General features: G+C 47.2%; 3 protein-coding genes and 1 non-coding gene across 5 annotated transcripts; 2 read left to right on the top strand and 2 right to left on the bottom strand.

Moving 5' to 3' along the window:
• Positions 1–18: 18 nt before the first annotated feature.
• Positions 19–1170, bottom strand: LOC100281947 (uncharacterized). Its single transcript, NM_001371805.1, has 3 exons — positions 832–1170; positions 600–734; positions 19–516 (listed from the first exon to the last, which is right to left on the bottom strand). The coding sequence occupies exons 1-3, from the start codon at positions 1068–1070 to the stop codon at positions 300–302; spliced, it is 591 nt and encodes a 196-aa protein (NP_001358734.1). The 5' UTR covers positions 1071–1170; the 3' UTR covers positions 19–299.
• Positions 1171–6316: 5146 nt separating this feature from the next.
• LOC103635988 (ethylene-responsive transcription factor WRI1) lies at positions 6317–9061 on the top strand. The gene is made up of 7 exons (XM_023300907.2): positions 6317–7192; positions 7325–7407; positions 7522–7619; positions 7778–7851; positions 7970–8020; positions 8158–8234; positions 8354–9061. Exons 1-7 carry the CDS (start codon positions 6942–6944, stop codon positions 8995–8997), a joined length of 1278 nt encoding a protein of 425 aa, XP_023156675.1. The 5' UTR covers positions 6317–6941; the 3' UTR covers positions 8998–9061.
• A 224-nt stretch (positions 9062–9285) lies between these two features.
• Positions 9286–18009, bottom strand: LOC100285974 (outer mitochondrial membrane protein porin). 2 transcript variants are annotated; one of them, XM_020542188.2, is made up of 7 exons: positions 17761–18009; positions 17582–17649; positions 15989–16102; positions 15500–15610; positions 10433–10522; positions 10136–10344; positions 9286–9867 (listed from the first exon to the last, which is right to left on the bottom strand). In XM_020542188.2, the coding sequence occupies exons 1-7, from the start codon at positions 17810–17812 to the stop codon at positions 9567–9569; spliced, it is 945 nt and encodes a 314-aa protein (XP_020397777.1). In that variant the 5' UTR covers positions 17813–18009; the 3' UTR covers positions 9286–9566. The 2 variants fall into 2 exon arrangements, with proteins under 2 accessions (XP_020397777.1, NP_001385637.1); NM_001398708.1 differs by lacking the exon at positions 15500–15610 and having other exon boundaries at positions 9361–9867; positions 17761–18006.
• On the top strand, positions 11409–11547 carry LOC111590025 (small nucleolar RNA Z247). The gene has a single exon (XR_004852318.1). It is a non-coding gene; the product is annotated as a small nucleolar RNA Z247 (small nucleolar RNA).
• Positions 18010–18919: the final 910 nt, after the last annotated feature.

The following is an 18919-nucleotide window of genomic DNA, read 5'->3' on the forward strand; positions in this document are numbered from 1 at the left end:
GGAGGGGGTATATTTGACAGGGAAAAAAAAGTAGTACCAAAGTTTCATATAGTTCAGTTTGTGTACAAGAGCCAAAAAGGTCTACTAGTTTGCTTCAGTGCCTACCCATGCGGAGTCTGCAAACATGGCTAGGGCCTGGTGGCACGGCCGGCGTAGCCAAGGGCTGCGACTGATGCCTCCTGCCTGGGGAGCGTTCAGCCACACCTGCACTGCATACAAGATGTAACTAAGAATCGGGTCCAACATCCATTGGGACAGAGTCTGTACATCTTATTACACGGCCGTCGGGATGGATAATATTAGTTGACGAGGGAGCCCGGCCCCGGCCCCGGCGGCTGCGTGCCGGCGACGAAGAAGCGGCCGGAGGCGGCGTCCTGGCTGGCGTAGTACACCGTGCTGGGGCTGGCGTGGTTGTGCGTCCCCTCGTACGTGGTGACCACGTAGCCGGGGTCGTCCCTGTCCCGCTCCACCCGCTTCTTCACGTTGCACCCTTCCGTCGAGCACCGGTAGTAGTTCCTGACAGAACAGTTGTCGTGAAGTGAGTGCGCTAGCAGTCCAGTCGTGTGGTGTTGTAAATTGGGACGCACACAGTTAGCTACCTTGGGTTGGGGCTGTTCTTGACGGACTTCTTGCCGTACTTCCTCCACTTGTAGCCGTCGTCCAGGACCTCGACCTCCGACCTCGTCCGGAACGCGATCCGGTCCGTGCGCGGCCGCTCCGGCGCCGCCGCGCTCCTGAAACGCCCACACAGGCACAGCCCGCCGCCGGGTACGGTTCAGACCAATGAACGGAAGGCCCAAAGCAGAAACAGGTGCCAAGCACGCCACTCACCCAGCGCCGCCTGCGCTGATCGCACCGCCACCACTGGCGTCCGGCGGCACGACGACGGAGGCGTCGTCGAAGAGGAACTCGGATATGTCCAAGTGCGCGGCGGAGAGGCTGGACGCGGGGCTGGAGCTGCCTCCGCCGCGGGAGAAGTAGGAAGAGGACATGGGGGCGGGGGCGCCGCCCGCCGGCGCCGGGTGGGGGTGGTGGTGGTACAGCACTGGGCGCGCTCCGACTGCCGCCATGGCCGGGTGGACCGCCGCCGGGGAAGCTTTGTACTTATAGTAGCGGCTCCGGGGATCGGTGAGCTGCCGGTGCCGGTGCCGGTGCGCATGGGGGAGGAGTGGGAGGGATGTCGACCGGGGGCTGGGATTTGTAGCGGGGATGTGTGGTGTGTGATTGCACCGGCTTCCCGGTGAGCTTCCTGCGCTGGCTGCCTGGGACTGGGAGAAGGTTCGGAGCTGCTGCGCGGGTCGCCGCCGCTCGCGCGCCCGGCGTGGCACTTATAGTTATAGCGGGGGCGGGCGGAATTGTGTGTCTGTCTGCGGAGGGAGAGCCACGACTTGAAGGGGTCTTCGCCACGTCGTAGCTAGCTAGTGCCGTGCGGGGTGGGCCGGTGGGGAGCTCGCTTTCGAGTTGTTCGAGGAGTTTTCAATTGCCGTCTCTGCTCACTGCTCTGCTGGGACCACGACTGCTGGCTGCGCCCGGAACACCCGTATCGTATATGCATGTTGCATGGACTGATGGATGAATTGCACCATGCATGTGCTGCTTGTATTGGCCGGGAGAGTGTAAATTTAATTCGACCATATATACATCGCCGTATGCATGATTTGTATTCGTGTGATGAAGCGGAACGGCCACCCAAGAGGAGACGTCCTTTTCACATGTCATCAAAGGTCGCTGCTCTCGCCGCATATATATTCAACTCGATCGGATCCACGTCGCCGGCCCTCACTCTTGGTCCATCTCAAACACAAAACAAGATTGGCCGGGTAACCAACGCAAAGCCAAGCTGAAACGTGCGCCGTGATGGATCTAGAAGCCCCAGCCAGCCATGGACTGATTCGGCGCAGCTTCGTGGAGTGGGTGGATTTATTCGCAGCCTAGCTTCATCTCCATGCCTTGCTGTGTTACCGACCGATATAAATGGCCGAATTCCGCGGGGGAGTGAGGATGTACTCCTCCAGCTCGCCGTGTCTTCTGGATTTTCTACGTGATCTCACTGCATGGATCGGTCGGCCGCCGGTGCCCCCCCCCTGGTGGTATGGTGGCGAGCACATGCTTATTACTAGCACAGGCCACGTGGGGCCGCCGGCGGGTGCAGATAGATGCAATGTGTATGTGTACCTCTCAGAGCGACGCGCACGTGTGACACATCGACCATGTGTGCCCTGCCCACTCATCAGGTGGGTAGATTAGATGACCGTCGAGCTAAGCTAAGCTACCATGTTTGCACTATGCATCCTGCTACATACATCCTGCTAGTGTTAGTACTATGCATGCTCGATCGAGAAAGAAGCGTCTGCTGAGATACGGACAAAATGCCGTGATCCACCGCCCCCGATTAACCCGAGCGAGACTGAGACAGCGACGGCCACGGCAAAATCGTCCGCCACCGTTTCCTGATTTCAGAAGCTTCCACCCGGGCCGCGCTCTCTCTCGCCACCCGAAGGTTGGCCGACGACGACGGCCCGTGCCGTGGTGGTGGTGGGATTCGGCAGGCACCATCAGGTCGCCGTTGCCTCCATCTCTTCTTGGAAGCCTCCTCCCCGCGGCCCCGGGCGCAGCAGCAGCAGCAGGACAGCGCGCGTGAGCCTCTCGTTCGTCCGGCGGCGCAGCCAGCGCTCGCTTTCATCGCGGCGTTGTCCGCGAGGCATCCATCCATGATCCATCCATCCATCATCGCGCGCGGTTGCTCTCGAACGGAACCTGCCACGAACGCTGCCCGCCGGTTGCATTTGTCAGCGCCGCAGAGGGGGGAGCACGTACGTCATCTGGTACACGTAGTTTGCTCCCGTCGGCCGGCTCAATCAAACGCATGTTTGGATCCCCAGAAACTAAAACAAAAAAGTGACTAAAGTATCAATTAACCAAGCACGTGCCAGTGCCATCAAGAAGGGGCCGCCAAATTCTTTTTTCCCCCTTCTTTAAAAAAGCGTCACCTTGATACCGTCTCCTGCAGAGAAATCTGGTGCAGCCGGCCGGCTGTTTTTTTTTTTTTTTTTTGCCACGAGAAGCTAATTAACACACTGGCCCGTCCGCGACCGCGGAAATTGCTTTTAACGTAGGATTAGCGTTTGTTTCGTACATTCCGATTTCTGATAACGAAATCAGCAGTTCAGCGTTCTATATAGTATTTTCTAAATATGTGAAAACACTTTGCTCCCAAACAAGCAAACACCCCCTCACTCACCCACTGCCCCTAATAAAACACCAGTTATGAGCTATGAACTTAATTACAGTCACATGTTACAAACAAACAGATGAGGTCTCACTATCATTTCCGTTATTTTAGAGAAATGCGGTTAAAAAACAACTGGGATAAAAAAGAACATTAGTGATAAAAAGAACGTTAGGGATGTCTGATGTCCGATAATCCTGCTACGGGTTTAGACGTTTAGCAAAGAGTACGAATCGGTAGAGGACAAATTTAACTGTGAACGCGAAGATAACAGTTTATAATGTTCATTCAAAAAGTTACTGGCCACCGCCTCAAATTACACCCATGGGCCAAATTTGGCTTAGTCCTAGGTGTGGGCCAAAAGCATTTTTGAGTTGACCGAAACGCAATGTCCAAATAGGCCGTGACAGAAGAAGCTGATACAAAAAAAATGGCACTTTTGTCTCACTGAGATAATAAATCTATAGGAATAGAGATTTTCTAAGAGCAACTTTAGAAGATTTTTATTTTTTTCTAATTTATATGAACACTACATAAAACTAAAAAAAATCTATGTTCTCTCATTAGAGCAACTTTAGAAAACTCTAAAAAAGTGTTCGTTTGAGCTAGAAACTAGCGGCTGCAAGCAGCTGCTGCAATCCTTACAAAAAAAAAATACTGTAGCGAGCTGCTGCAGCAGCAAGGTTCAAACTGACACAAATAGCTATTTACATCGTTTTTATATTCATTTACATCAATTTAGAACCGTAACTAAATATGCATAGTAATTCGTAAATAAGCTTATTTATAATATTTTATCAATATAAATTTCTACTTACTTATTGAGACAACAAGTGATATGATAGGTTGCTATTCTCTCTCTTGCGCCGCATCTCCGTCTAGGTTTTCTCCAAGGCTATGGAACCTATACCGCCCCGCCGTGTCCCATATCTGCGTAACAAGGGCATGAACCATACCACCTGCAAGGTGACGAGCCTGTCGCCGATGAGTATTCTCGCCTTGTACTGCTGGCAGAACTTCTTGCTCACGTATCTAGCCATTGTCATTATTTGTCAACCAAATTCAAACAAATCACGTCTAGTTATTGTCAAGCAAAGTTCTAATGTATAAAAATACTTGTGTAAAACTAGAAAATCTATGTCAGTCAAAAGCTAATATAGGTAAGTTCCAAATCAATATAAATGGTTATTTACGACAGTTTTTTTTGTTTATTTTTTATCGGTTCAGAACCGTAACTATAACTACATATACGTCATAAATAAGCATTTATGATGGTTCGCCGATGTAAATTACTAATTTATGTCGGCTAAATGTGGCTGACATAAATTAAGCTATGACGAATGGAACACGTGGGGAAAAAAATAATTTACATCAGTTTTTTTTTACAGACGACATAAGCTCTAAAATAAAGTCCTAAAATTAAAATATGATCTATTTAAAGTGTTTAGTGCCTCAAAAGAAAATTTTTCTTCAACGGTTATGCCTTAACTTAAACATTGCTATTTAGAAAATAAATCAAGTTATTAGGAAATAAATAGTTGGATATCAACAGAAAATTAGGATAGGATTCTAAACTTATAATATATAAGGTACGATATTTAGGACATGAAAGACCGAGCCCTATAATCGTTTGTCGAATTTTTATAAAATAGAATTAATATTTGAAGAATGTTTTATGGTTTCGAGCCCTATATTTTAAAATAAGGTTTTGTTTAGAGCCTCTCTTAAAGATGTTCTTAGTTATTCAAATTAATTTACGATGGATTCAGATAGCTGATGTAAATTAGTTTACCTTATTTACGATGGTTTTTCCAAGGCAAGTCAGCCTTATTTTACAATGGTTTTCTCCAACCGATATAAATTAGTCAGAATTAAGATAGTTTCCTCCTGCCGACATAAACTAGTTAGGCTTATTTATGACGTTTTTCTCTAGCCAACATAATTTTTGCACTTACCATAAAACTAGCACTGGGACCGAATCGCGTGCGGGACGAGTTGGAGGATTATGCTGGTTAGAGCATCTCCAATACTTATGTAAACAAGTCTCTAAATATAAAGTTAACAAGTTTTCGAGAAAAACTCTTCTCCAACAGTCATGTAAATCAATTACCTAAATTTACAAACTCCCTACAAAACCCAATTTCATCCCTACATTTATCAACCTTATTGGGACTTCCTAAATCAACGTTGGTACTAAATCCATCGTGAAAATCACACTTTTGCCATTGTTTTGCGTTGTCCCACTGTCGTGTTGACCACAAATCCATCTCCAGCACCTAGATGTCGCCGCTACTGCTAGACAACCTCTTATGCCAAGGCGTCGTCAGAGCACATCATGTGATGTCTTCACGCCATCATCGTGACCGTCTGGTCTTCCATCGATAACTTCGAACGTCTCAAGACATCAAGGAAGGTTGTTGATATTGATTTCTACCGCTAGCTCAATTAAAAATAAAAAACATTCTCGCTTATTTTATGTTGACATAAACAAATTTCAAAATTAGCAACCAATAAATAAGAAACTGTTGGAGCACATACATTTTTCTACTCCTTAAAGTGTTTTAGCAACTTCTTAAATCTATAATTTAGGGTGCTAAATTTACATAACTATTGGAGATGCTCTTAGACTTTTATATAACTATTGAAACCTCTAAGCTCGTAGTATCTCATTTCTATATACTCTCTCCATCCCATAAAATAGGGTATATATTTTTTTTTTGTAAAGTCTTTGCAGTAATACTTTGACCATTAATTTCTTTTAAAAGATGACATCGATAAATACAAATTGAGCATCATATTTAAGTATTTTGAAGACAAATTCAAATATATAACATGTATACACTAAAAACATATGTTTTTTTGCTAAATTGTTGGTTAAAGTTTAAACGTTGACTTTTTTAAAAACATGCACGCTTATTTTATTAGAAGAAGGGAGTATATACATATGCTATTTATCATCATAGGTGAAGATTCATCCAACTGAGCGATCTTCAGTCGTTGCCATGAAATTCATAAACTTGTTAAGAGTACCTTTGAACGGTTAAAGGATACCACTTAAATTCATAAAGTTTGAAAATGTATTTGTAGGTCACTGAAGTTGTTAAGTGACGACTTGACGAGAGAGAGAGAGAGAGAGCTCAAACAGATATTCTAGTGTAAGGACGACGAGTGTGCGCCGACTGCTCGCCCCGGTGAACTGTACAAGACGTGTGGGCAGCCGCGGACAAGCGTAGCCCAGCCAAAATCCCAGCACAGGTTTCTCAGATCGGTTGGCACTATCTTGTAGTCGCCATGACGCGGCGCCCGAATTGATCGATCGTCGCGGCCGCCACCTGACGACAAAGGACAGCCGCAGAGCTCAGGCTCAGCTCGATGTTCCCAAACGCGGGCGAGGACAAAGCGGCATAGTGGAGACAGACGGGGCGTGGACCGTGGCGGCGTGAATACCACGAACGCCCTTGTCGTGCGCTCGCCTGCGGACAAAGCCCTGTGTCACGGCGCGAGGGCGAGGCAGTCGCGCGCGCGCGAGCCTCGGCGGGCGACGGCTGCCTATATAAGGCGCGCCGCACCGGCGGGTTCCGGCGTCTCGCCTCGAGTACGTTCGTTCGTTCTGTCTGTCTGTCTGTCAGTGCTGCGTTGGAAGCTGCCGCACGTCGTCGCTGAGCACAGGGAGGACGAGGAGCGGAGTAGTAGCGGCGGCGGCAGGGAACTGATGGAGAGCAGCGGCATGATGCTGGTGAAGAGCGAGATCGAGAGCTGCTACCCGGGGCCGTCGGCGGCGGCACCCAGCGTGGTGATCGGGGGAGCGCCGGACGGCGTCGAGGGGGGCCATCGTCATCAGGTGGTGAGGAGGAGGAGGAGGGAGCCGCCTCTCCTCGCGCCCATCGGCGGCGGCGGCGGCATTGGCAAGCCGCTGCCGAGCATCACCGTCAAGAGGAGCTCCAGGTTCCGTGGGGTCAGCAGGTAGCTATAGCTGGACTGGACAGCTCACCTCAGTAACTCGCACTGAAAAGAGCGAAGCTATCACGCGCTGGTCACTCACTGCACTGCTAGCTGCTAGGCTTGTAGCTCAGGTGCAGACGTTTGTTGTTGCAGGCATCGATGGACGGGTCGGTTTGAGGCGCATCTGTGGGACAAGAACTCGTGGAATCCGACGCAGCGGAAGAAAGGCAAACAGGGTAGGTGTTCTTTTCTCGCTCTCTGGAACAGCAGCAGGGTAGATGATCTGATCAAATGCTGGATGCATAGTATAGGAGACACTTACATACGTTGCTTGATCACCGTACCGACAGTGTATCTGGGAGCTTATGACGAGGAGGAGGCTGCTGCGAGGGCCTACGACCTCGCTGCTCTCAAGTACTGGGGGCCTACCACCTACACGAACTTCCCGGTACGGTATAAACTTCGAGCGTCTTCTTCTTCACTGTCTGCGTCTGCGAGCAGCAGCAGTTAGTGAGCCAGAGCCACACTGGACAAGTGAATTTCGGCATTTGTTTTGACACATGACTGTGCTAGTGACTTGGTTGAGTTTGTATTTGTGTCTCTCAGGTCATGGACTACGAGAAGGAGCTGAAGGTGATGGAGAACCTCACCAAGGAAGAGTACCTTGCATCGCTGAGGAGGTGCGTGCACGCTGCTGCTGCCCCTCGACCTGGAGGGGCAAAGAAAAAAAATCGTTTTTTTTTCAGGACTGAAACCGTTACAGTTCGAAATTCTGAAAGGAGTTTGTCTTGACCACAGGAAGAGCAGTGGCTTTTCAAGAGGAGTGTCTAAGTACAGAGGGGTTGCCAGGTACGGTTTTTTTTAACAACAAAAGAGATAAAAAATAAAATTGCTCCAAGTGTCTCTCCATAAATCAGTAGCTCCAAGGTTGCATGCATCTGTTGATGTGTTAGATGCTCAAGACAGTGCACGCATGTTTCGTTCAGACATCATCAGAACGGGAGATGGGAAGCGAGAATCGGGCGCGTCTTCGGCAACAAGTACCTCTACCTAGGAACTTACAGTGAGCACATCACATCCCCAACACAATGCAACTTATCATACAAATTCCGCCGCCGTCGTCGTCGTCATCGTGACTCGTAGATTAACAACAAAGAAAAAAAACTGCTCCGATCTATCTAGGCACGCAAGAAGAAGCCGCCCGCGCATACGACATCGCGGCGATAGAGTACAAGGGCGTGAACGCGGTGACCAACTTCGACCTGAGGTCCTACATCACGTGGCTGAAGCCCAGCGCTCCGCCGGCCGCCTTCAACCGGGAGGCGCTCGTGGCGCAGGCAGCGCCGGCCGAGCAGCTGCAGCTCCACCACCACCCGGCAGAGACGGCCCAGATGCTCCCGCGAGGCAACCCGTTCCTGCTGGACCACATGACCAGTAGCGGCGGCGGCCAGGAGGCCTCCATGTCCACGGTGTCTCCCGGCGGCATGAGGAGGCGAGGCTCCTCCACCGCGCTCAGCCTCCTGCTCAAGTCGTCCATGTTCCGGCAGCTGGTCGAGAAGAACTCCGACGCCGAGGAGGGCGCCGGGGACGGGGAGGCGGCTGCTGCTGCTGGTAGTGGTCATCCAGGGCCAGGAGACGCCTACGAGTACCACAACTTTTTCCAGGGAGAGGCGCCTCCGGACATGTGCGACCTCTTCTCGTCAGGCGGCGGCGGCGGCGGCGGCCACGCGCGGGTTGCTGGGTTCCATAGAGACATCGCCGCGTGCTATGACGGCGAGGGGCTGGATGGCTGGAGTGGGTTTGGCAACATGCCTTCTCTGCAATAGTTGCCTTAATTTTGTGTAATGAAAATTTTCAAATTTCCAGCTGCTAGTTTCCCTTTCGCACGCACGTTCCACCTGACCGGCAAAGGTTAACCATGGAAAATCCCAGCTGCATGTTTCTGCCTGTTCCGTATCTTCTCTGCCAAATCACAGCCAGCTGCATGTTCTGTCTGTTCGGTTCGGTATCATCTCTGCCGAATCACAGGCCCGACAAGCAACGAAGAACTACCGTAAGGAGCTTGAGAAAGACATCAAGATTGATCCGTGAATCCATGTCAGCAGAGCGAGGCATGAGAAAAATTGCGATCTGTATGAATAAAGAATCGACAAATCAAACAGTTAAAATCTGAGAGACAGTGGTGACTGGTGAGCCATACTGAACTTTCTCCAAACATCATCACCCAGTGGTATACAAAACCGCATAGTTTTCCACCAAAGAGACCGTGAACTTGAGTTTGTGGGATCGGCACCAAAGTTGACAGGTTTAGTCCAATCTTGTTTGCTGGAGACTTCAGCTGCAGATTAAAAAAAATAGACCTAGTATATCCCAAAACAAGAAGCTGGCGGTGACCTCAGGGCTTCAGGACGAGGGAGAGCCCAATCTTGGAGCTCTTCTCGATGGCCTTGGTGTCCACCTCCATGGAGATGGTGACCAAAGACTTGGGCCTCCACTTGTGTTGGATCAGTGCGCTTGCCATGCCGCAGTTGTTGAATCGTGCCTTCACAGTGGTCAGACGGTCCAGGGCATGCTGCGTCCCGAAGGTGATGGTGTTCCCGTTGGTCGAGAAGCTGTGGCTCAGCTCTCCTCCAACAGCTGTGGTTGGACTTACCGAGTGGTAGTAGGAAGCGGCGATCTTGTCTCCTTTGTTGTTCCTGAAATGCAGAATCGGTTTACTGTCATAACCACCGCGTATTATTTATTGTCGACGCACATTGTCACAACATGTGCTACTAAAAGATACATCATGCGGAGGACAGTCAAAGAAGCAGAAACAAGGTATGCACCTTGACATGCACAATTTTTTTACTTCATAAATTCCCTAGAGATATCATTTGTGCTAGTGCTAGGGCGAACCGGATCCCTAGGACACAAATAACAGTCACAAACAGAAACTGTTAAACATAGGAACAAACCACTTACAAAGTAGCTGCAGCAACGAAGTCAGACGTGGAGTAGCTCAGTCCAGCATTGTATTTGGTTAAGTTCCCGGATGAAGTATCAAATGCAACATCAGCACCAACAGCAACAGTTTTAGTTCCGAATACACCAGAAAGCTTAACGACAGGGTTTGCATTTAGGCCAACACTTGCAGCAACACCAGCATGGTGGTGCAAGTACTGGAGTTCAGCCTAAAACCATAAAAGAGAAAAGAGATTTAATTGGAGTCCGAATCCAGTACAGACGGTGCTTGACCTAGAAATGAAAGGGAATATATACCTTTGCAGATTTCTTGTACGGGAAAGGAATGCATAAAAATGCCTTCAGGCCTGGTGTGGCTAGCTCGTGAACTGTGATTGTAGTTGTCACCTGGCAAAAGGGAAAATTATGATTATTTTACAGAAGACAGTGTAACTGTCTCGGGAAGATTGATATTAGTGAATGGCCTTGGTAATAGGCCAGTAATAACAGATATTTCCACTTACTTTTGATTCTGAAGTTGCTTTTGTTAAGATATGATGCTAATCCTGATAACGCGTGTGTTATCAGATATAGTCAGTTAGTAATATCCTATATTTTGGGACTAGATACGGCAGAGTTTGTTCAGCAATACATAGATCCTGTAGGTCCCATCTTAAAGGTTGTTACTCATGTAAATCTAAGCATCATTGCTTTCCTATTTAATAGAATCATGCGGCCTCGACAGAGGTGAGAACGCTTCATCAATTTCTACATGGTATCTAGAGCCTATTCCTCATTAAGCTCATCCATGGCGTCACCATCCAATCCTCCTCTTTCCCTCCCTTCCTCCCTGAATATCACCATCACCGAGAAGCTCTCCAGGACAAATCACGTCCTCTGGCAAGCCCAAGTGCTGCCGGCGATCCGTGCTGCCCAATTTGAGGGTTATCTTGATGGATCCATTGCTGCGCCTCCTCCGGCCATCAATGAAAAAGACGGCGATAAGGTCATCTCCAAGCCCAGCCCGGAGTATGCTCGCTGGGTTGCGCAGGACCAAGCCGTTCTCAGCTATCTGTTCTCATCGCTCACAAGGGAGATCCTTACAACTGTTGCTTCGCTCCGCACCTCGGCGCAAGTTTGGTCTACCTTGGAGCAGATGTTCACGTGCCAAACTCGGGCGCGTTCCGTTAGCACGCGCATTGCGCTGCATACTCTGAAGAAAGGGAATTCTTCAGTTGCTGACTATTACTCCAAAGTCCGTAGCCTCGCCGATGAGCTTGGTGCCTCGGGCGTGGTTATCTCTGATGATGAACTGGTGTCCTACATCTTGTCGGGCCTTGAAGAAAATTACAATCCGGTGGTCTCGGCGGTTCTAGCCCGTGAAGAACCAGTAACGCCTGGGGCCCTGTATGCTCAGCTTTTGAGCCATGAATCTCGGCTAGAGCTGCAATCTGGTGCAAGCAACATCCAGTTCTCAGCCAATATGGCGTCCTATGGAGGTCGCAATAGGGGCCGATCTGGCTCCTCTCGTGGCGGTGGGCAGTCCCGTGGTCGTGGCCGATTCCAGGGTGCCTACTCTAGCAACAGCACCGGCCGCCACAATAGGCAAGACACTGGCAATCGCTCCAAGAAACCCACGTGCCAACTATGCTTCAAAGTTGGACACGTTGTTACCAATTGTTGGTACAGATTTGACGAAAATTTCGTCCCTGATCAACGCCTCGCCGCAGCAGCCGCTCCATCCACTACTGATCCATCCTGGTACACAGACACGGGCGCAACTGATCACATCACAGGCGAATTGGACAAACTTGCTGTTTATGATCGCTATAATGGCACTGATCAGATACACACTGCAAGCGGCGCAGGTATGAACATTCGTCACATTGGTTATTCGTCTATTCATACCCCTGGTCGTAATTTACATCTCCACAAAATTCTTCACGTTCCCCAGACATCAAAAAATTTAGTCTCTGTTCATCGGCTCACTACAGACAATAATGTTTTTATTGAATTTCACCCCAAATTTTTCTTGATTAAGGATCAAGCAACGAAGCAGGTGCTTCTTCGAGGACCATGTGAACGTGGACTCTACCCCTTGCCGTCCCCTTCTCAGTCATCCGATAATAAGGCGGCGTTTCATGTTTCCACAGCGATGCCGTCCCTTTCAAGGTGGCACCACAGGCTCGGTCATCCCTCCTATGCTACGGTGTCGCGCGTTGTTCGTGAACACGCATTGCCATGTTCTTCTGAGTCCTTGTCCCAGTCCGTGTGTGGAGCTTGCCAACAGGCAAAGTCTCACCAGCTTCCTTATAGTGTGTCCACTAGCAAGTCTAGCTTTCCTCTTCAATTAGTTTTCTCTGATGTATGGGGACCGGCCATTGATTCTTTTGGTCGTTATAACTATTATGTCAGTTTTATTGATGATTATAGTAAATTCACCTGGATATATCTCATGCGCCATAAGTCGGATGTTTTTTGTTATTTTAAAGAGTTTCAAGCTCTTGTTGAACGCCTTCTTGGACGAAAAATCATTGCTATACAAACGGACTGGGGAGGCGAGTATGCTCGCCTCAACACCTTTCTTCGACAGGTTGGCATCTCATCTTGTCTCTTGTCCCCATGCTCACCAACAAAATGGTGCTGCAGAGCGGAAACACCGCCACATAGTTGAAATCGGCCTATCTCTTCTTGCCACGGCAAATATGCCGCTCAAATATTGGGATCAAGCTTTCTTGGCTGCCACATATCTTATTAATCGAACTCCTAGTTCCGCTATCCAGTTTCAAACTCCTCTCTTTCGCCTCCTTGATCGCACACCAGACTACCAAAATCTTCGAATATTTGGTTGTGCATGTTGGCCTTGTCTACGACCATACAACACAAAAAAACTTCAATTTCGATCCCTTCGATGTGTCTTTTTAGGATACAGCAACATGCATAAAGGGTTTAAGTGTCTTGACCCTGCCACTGGTAGAATATATATTTCCCGTGATGTCATCTTTGATGAATCAGTTTTCCCTTTTGCATCGACGTCTTGTACTGGCGCTCGTTTTAGTAGTGAAGTCCTTCTTCTTCCTACACCAGGGATGAATACGAATAATTCTGTTGACGATAGTTCACCTGCTTCTATTTTTCCAATGCTTCGTCCAGTTTCTGGCTATAATGACATGCAGGACACATCAGGCTCCCTGATCGGGAATCGTCTAGATCAAACCCCTGGTGAAAATAATAGGAGGGCTGCTTCCCCGGGTCCAGCTGGAGCTGCTCTGGATTCCACGACAGACGACTACCCATCATCAGTTGTTCCATCGCTCACTCCGGTCTCGATCGAGGGGGACAGTCCGGACCTCATCTCGCCAGATGCACTTGACACCGCGAGTGTTCGGGTCAGCTCCGCCTCGCATGAAGCGCCATCAACTGCGACAGACAACAACGATGAGTCTAGTTTGGGATCGGTGCCCATATCATCCTCTACTGCACCGGATCCTGAATCAGCAGCTGAAGAACTTGTTCCTGCCTTATCTCCTGCGTCTCCTGTTCACCGTACCAGGCTTCAGCAAGGTATTCGTAAAACCAAGCAGTATACTGATGGCACCATACGGTATGGATTTCTTATTACTACAAGTGAGCCATCAAATTTAACTGATGCTCTTAATGATGCGAACTGGAAGCTAGCAATGGATGTTGAATATGCAGCTCTCGTTCGAAACAAGACCTGGCATCTTGTGCCCCCAAAACAAGGCAGGAATATAATTGATTGTAAATGGATATACAAAATTAAACAGAAGGCAGATGGATCAGTGGATAGATACAAAGCACGGTTAGTGGCAAAAGGGTTCAAGCAACGTTATGGGATCGATTATGAAGACACCTTCAGCCCGGTGGTCAAACCTACTACAATTAGACTTGTTCTCTCAATTGCTATGACTAAAGGATGGTGCCTGCGACAGCTGGATGTGCAGAACGCGTTTCTTCATGGTGTTCTTGAGGAAGAAGTGTATATGAGACAACCTCCTGGGTATGAAGATATCACTAAGCCACATCATATATGCAAACTTAATAAGGCCCTTTATGGTCTAAAGCAAGCGCCACGTGCTTGGTATGCTAGACTTAGTGATAAACTCAAGATACTTGGTTTTCGATCATCAAGAGCTGATACCTCTTTATTTTTCTATAAGAAAGGCATGATCACCATTTTTCTTCTTGTATATGTGGATGATATAGTGGTTGTAAGCTCCTCGTCAAAGGCAGTCCAAGCGTTACTTGAGGATCTCAAAACTGATTTTGCTCTAAAGGACTTAGGGGAATTACATTATTTTTTGGGAATTGAGGTCAAAAGAATCAGAGATGGAATTTTGTTATCTCAAGAGAAATATGCCACTGATCTTCTAAAGAAAGCTGGTATGGCCACCTGTAAACCTACGGTTACTCCCTTGTCAACAAGTGAAAAACTGTCAGCTCATGTCGGGGATGCTTTAGGCTCAGAAGATGCTACAAAATATAGGAGTATTGTTGGAGGCTTACAATATTTAACACTTACAAGACCGGATATTTCATTCGCCATCAATAAGGTGTGCCAATATTTACATGCCCCAACTACTCAACATTGGACTGCAGTTAAGAGGATATTACGTTATGTGAAGGGAACTGCCGACATAGGATTAAAAATTAAGCAATCATCGTCCTGGTTAATCAGTGCCTTCTCTGATGCAGATTGGGCAGGCTGTTTAGATGATCGAAAATCCACTGGGGGTTTTGCTGTATTCTTGGGATCCAATCTTATATCCTGGAGTGCAAGAAAACAAGCTACCGTGTCAAGATCCAGTACTGAAGCAGAATATAAGGCAATGGGGAATGCTACTGCAGAAGTAATGTGGATCCAAACTTTGCTCGATGAATTGAACATAGCATGTCCTCGTACTGCTCGATTATGGTGTGACAATATGGGTGCTAAATATCTATCATCAAATCCTGTATTTCACGCTAGAACAAAACACATCGAAGTAGATTATCATTTTATCCGTGATAGAGTTCTACAGAAAAGATTAGACGTGCAATTTATATCCACCAATGATCAAGTTGCAGATGGGTTTACAAAACCATTGACTCAACAGAAGCTTGAAGAATTTAAGTGCAATCTCAACCTTGGGCGGTTATGATTGACGGGGGGTGTTAAGATATGATGCTAATCCTGATAACGCGTGTGTTATCAGATATAGTCAGTTAGTAATATCCTATATTTTGGGACTAGATACGGCAGAGTTTGTTCAGCAATACATAGATCCTGTAGGTCCCATCTTAAAGGTTGTTACTCATGTAAATCTAAGCATCATTGCTTTCCTATTTAATAGAATCATGCGGCCTCGACAGAGGTGAGAACGCTTCATCAATTTCTACAGCTTTCACATCCACAGTCACATTGTTGTGCTTCAGCTGGCCCTGGATTTTATTAAAGATAGCTTCATCTTTCCTTGTGCTTGCAGCAGTAATGGCCTATCATAGCATAAGTGGCCATAACTAACACTACCTCGGGGGGTGGGGGTGGGGGGGGGAGAGAGATCAGATGGTACAGCAATCACTATCCAAAAGAATTTGACAAAGAAATGTCACAATGAAGACGAAGACATATATGAATTAGGACATAAATGCAGCTGCAGACTTGCAGCATGACAACCGATATGCACAACCACCTGAAGCACCCACCAGTAAGATAAAAAAATTTAGCAGTCATCTGACATCAAGCATACCAGAATGCTAGTAAGGTGGTACATAAGAAACTAGTACAATGCCCGTGCATTACGACGGCATACAATCATCATATTTGATGGTAAGAGGAAGACGATGATGCTCGCGCCGTGTCGCGTCACGTACCGACTCGGTCTTATCCTGGACATGCACGGGTGCGCCATCACCGTCTCCCATGCTACCCGCGATCATGGCGCGGACGACGCGGTGCTTCATGTCCATGGTGACACGCGCCTTGAACTGCAGTGCACAAAGAGATAGAAACAATATGAACGCGAGCGATTTATAGCGGGACTAGTTTTGGCTCTAGTGAAATAAACCTTATCCAGGGGGAGGGGAATAACCATACACGCGAGGAGATAGGAACCATAGGATGCCGGCAATTTATAGAGAGATTAGTTTTGCCTCTGGTGAGATAAGTCTTATCTAGGGGAGGGGAATAACCATACGTGCTTTCCGCAAAAAAGTACGACGGTCGAAACTCGTGCTTTAAAGGAGTAGAGACCATAGAGTGGACATGAAACTAAATAGCTCCTCTATAACTCAGTAAAAGACATAGGAGTAGTTAGCAAAGGCAATCCAGAACATGTTCAAGTTCCCTAATAAACAGCAGTATGTAAATCAAACAAGTCAATGGCCAATGGACATGGTCACACCTCAATGTCACTAATAAACACTAGTAAGTAAATCGAATGAGTCAATGGCCAGTGGACATGCCACAGCTCAACTGAATTTCTACCCCCAGATGGCATAGGGCCACATATACTCACTCGGATCCTATTTACAAGTTGTTCCAGCTTTTTTAGATACATAGAAGACATAATGTATATCTAGGTGCGTAGCAAGTATCTAGAAAAGTCAAAGCATCTTGCAATTTGAAATGGAGAGAGTATGAGCTAATTTATTAAGGATTGTCCAAGCAAGACATAATGTATATCTAGGTGTGTAGCAAGTATCTAGAAAAATCAAAGCGACTTACAATTTGGAATGGAGAGAGTATGAGCTAATTTATTAAGGATTGTCCAGGCAAATTTTAACTACGCCACAATATTTTGTTCTAAAGTTGTACTCTATGTTTACCAATCTTGTTCTAAAAACTGTACTCGTTACCAAATAGAGTTGTACTCTACATGCACAACAGTTGCCATATCCATTTCATCACTAGCACACATACTAACCCACACTGGTAAGCAAAAGCATTGCACTCGCATGAACTAAATCTACAGGAAAGGATCCACCAAGAGTAACACTGGCAAACGCCCTAAACATTAGCCATCCAAAGATTCAAGTGTCTAGTAGCCCTCGCATGAGCTATTAGTAATAGCCTATTACTACATTCTCTACATCCAAACCTCAGGTTAATCAAGCTAATCCGCTCTAAATCTAAGGCAGAAGCCACCGGACAAGGCAATACTCCCCGACCAGATCACGCCTAATACTTAAGCAAATATCCACGCAGAAACAAGGCGAAAAAAATATAACCGCGGCATCAATACAAAATGCAGTACAGCTAAAGTACTAAACTCTGCCACAAGTTCCCAACTAAACGCACAAGCAAACAACTAAAATCGAACCACGACAAAGCCCTTAACGACCTAACCTCCACCGCAACCAAGAAAAACCTACCTACTCGCATCATGCCAAATCAAGGCCAAGAGTAACAAGGCGATCACAAAAACAAGCACCGGAGAGTAGAAGCAGCGAGTGAAGAAAACTCACAGCTCCGTTGGCGGCGTAAGTGGTGAGCGTGAACTTCCGGTCAGTGTGGTAGTCCTTGTACAGGAGACCTGCGGACCCGACGAACGCGGCAAGTGAAGTGAACAACCAACAAGGCAACAATATTAACATTCCACGTGCTGAAACAAGCGCCAATGACTGAAAGGGCGCACGGCTCGTACCTCTTGCCTTCTTCCCGATGTCGGAGTAGAGCCCGGGCCCAGCGGCGGCCATGGCTGGCGGAGGAGGCCGCGGAGAGGGCACCAGCGACGAGGAGGATTTTGGGCTGTGGCCTGTGGGGCGGCAAAACGGGGTGGAAGGGGGCCGACGGAGGCCCGCCGCTATATGGAGGAGAAGAGGAAGAGCCGAAGAGGTGTGTGGACTTGTGGTGGTGACGTGACGTCTCCTTGAAGAGAAAGCAGCGACTCGTCCTATTCGAGATCTCGTCCTATTCCGTTCAGCTTTTCGAACCTGTTAGAAGTTGAACCAAAGAAACTCATAAAATCTTTTCTGTATCTACTTTAAAAACACAGCTTTTCTATAGTTTGTTTTTTTTGCTGCTTATCAAGTTCATTATATAAATAAACTAATGTGGTAACTAGAAACTATTCGTCTTAAGAAAATTAAGTGAAATAATAAATAAAACAAAAAATCAACAAAAAGATATTATGTAAACTCGATTTATTTATAATGTGAAAATACTTTTAAATTAGGTATATTGATTAGGAGATATAGTTAAACAAAGTGTATATAAACAATATACAATTTGTTTATGATAGACAACTCATAGCAGTTTGAACCAAATGACTTTTAATTTTTTTTCTTACAACAGTTTTTTTTCCACGGTAGAAATTTCACAATAGCTTTTTCATAGCTTACAACTAAATCAAACGCATCCTAATTCCTAAAGCATCAGTTCCGATGGTCGACCTGCACCAACATTTTTTTTAAAAACACTTGCATCTCTTTAAAATTATAAAAATTATATAAAGCATCAGTTTTGACGATCGTTCCACGTCAACATTTTTTAAAAAACTCCCATTTCTTAGAAATCAACCTGAAGTCATCACTCTACCCTACCCTAAAACCCGCCCGCTTCTCCGAGTGCGCGTTGGACCCTGACACAACACCATGAGGCCACAATGGCCTCCTCCGCGTGTGCCTAGTCCGCCACCTTGGTTTTGCGTCGACCTGTCGTGTCCATTGACCTTAACCATGATCGTCGCTTCCACCGCCTTCGCATCGAAGGTAACCTTCTCTTCAGAGGTCGACCTTCCTGTTCTCTGCCACATTGTCATCGTGATCATCACCTAGTAAGGAGTTTGCATAGACGAATTGCAG

Source organism: Zea mays, chromosome 8, assembly GCF_902167145.1.
Source record: "Zea mays cultivar B73 chromosome 8, Zm-B73-REFERENCE-NAM-5.0, whole genome shotgun sequence".
Classification (NCBI taxonomy): Eukaryota; Viridiplantae; Streptophyta; class Magnoliopsida; order Poales; family Poaceae; genus Zea; species Zea mays.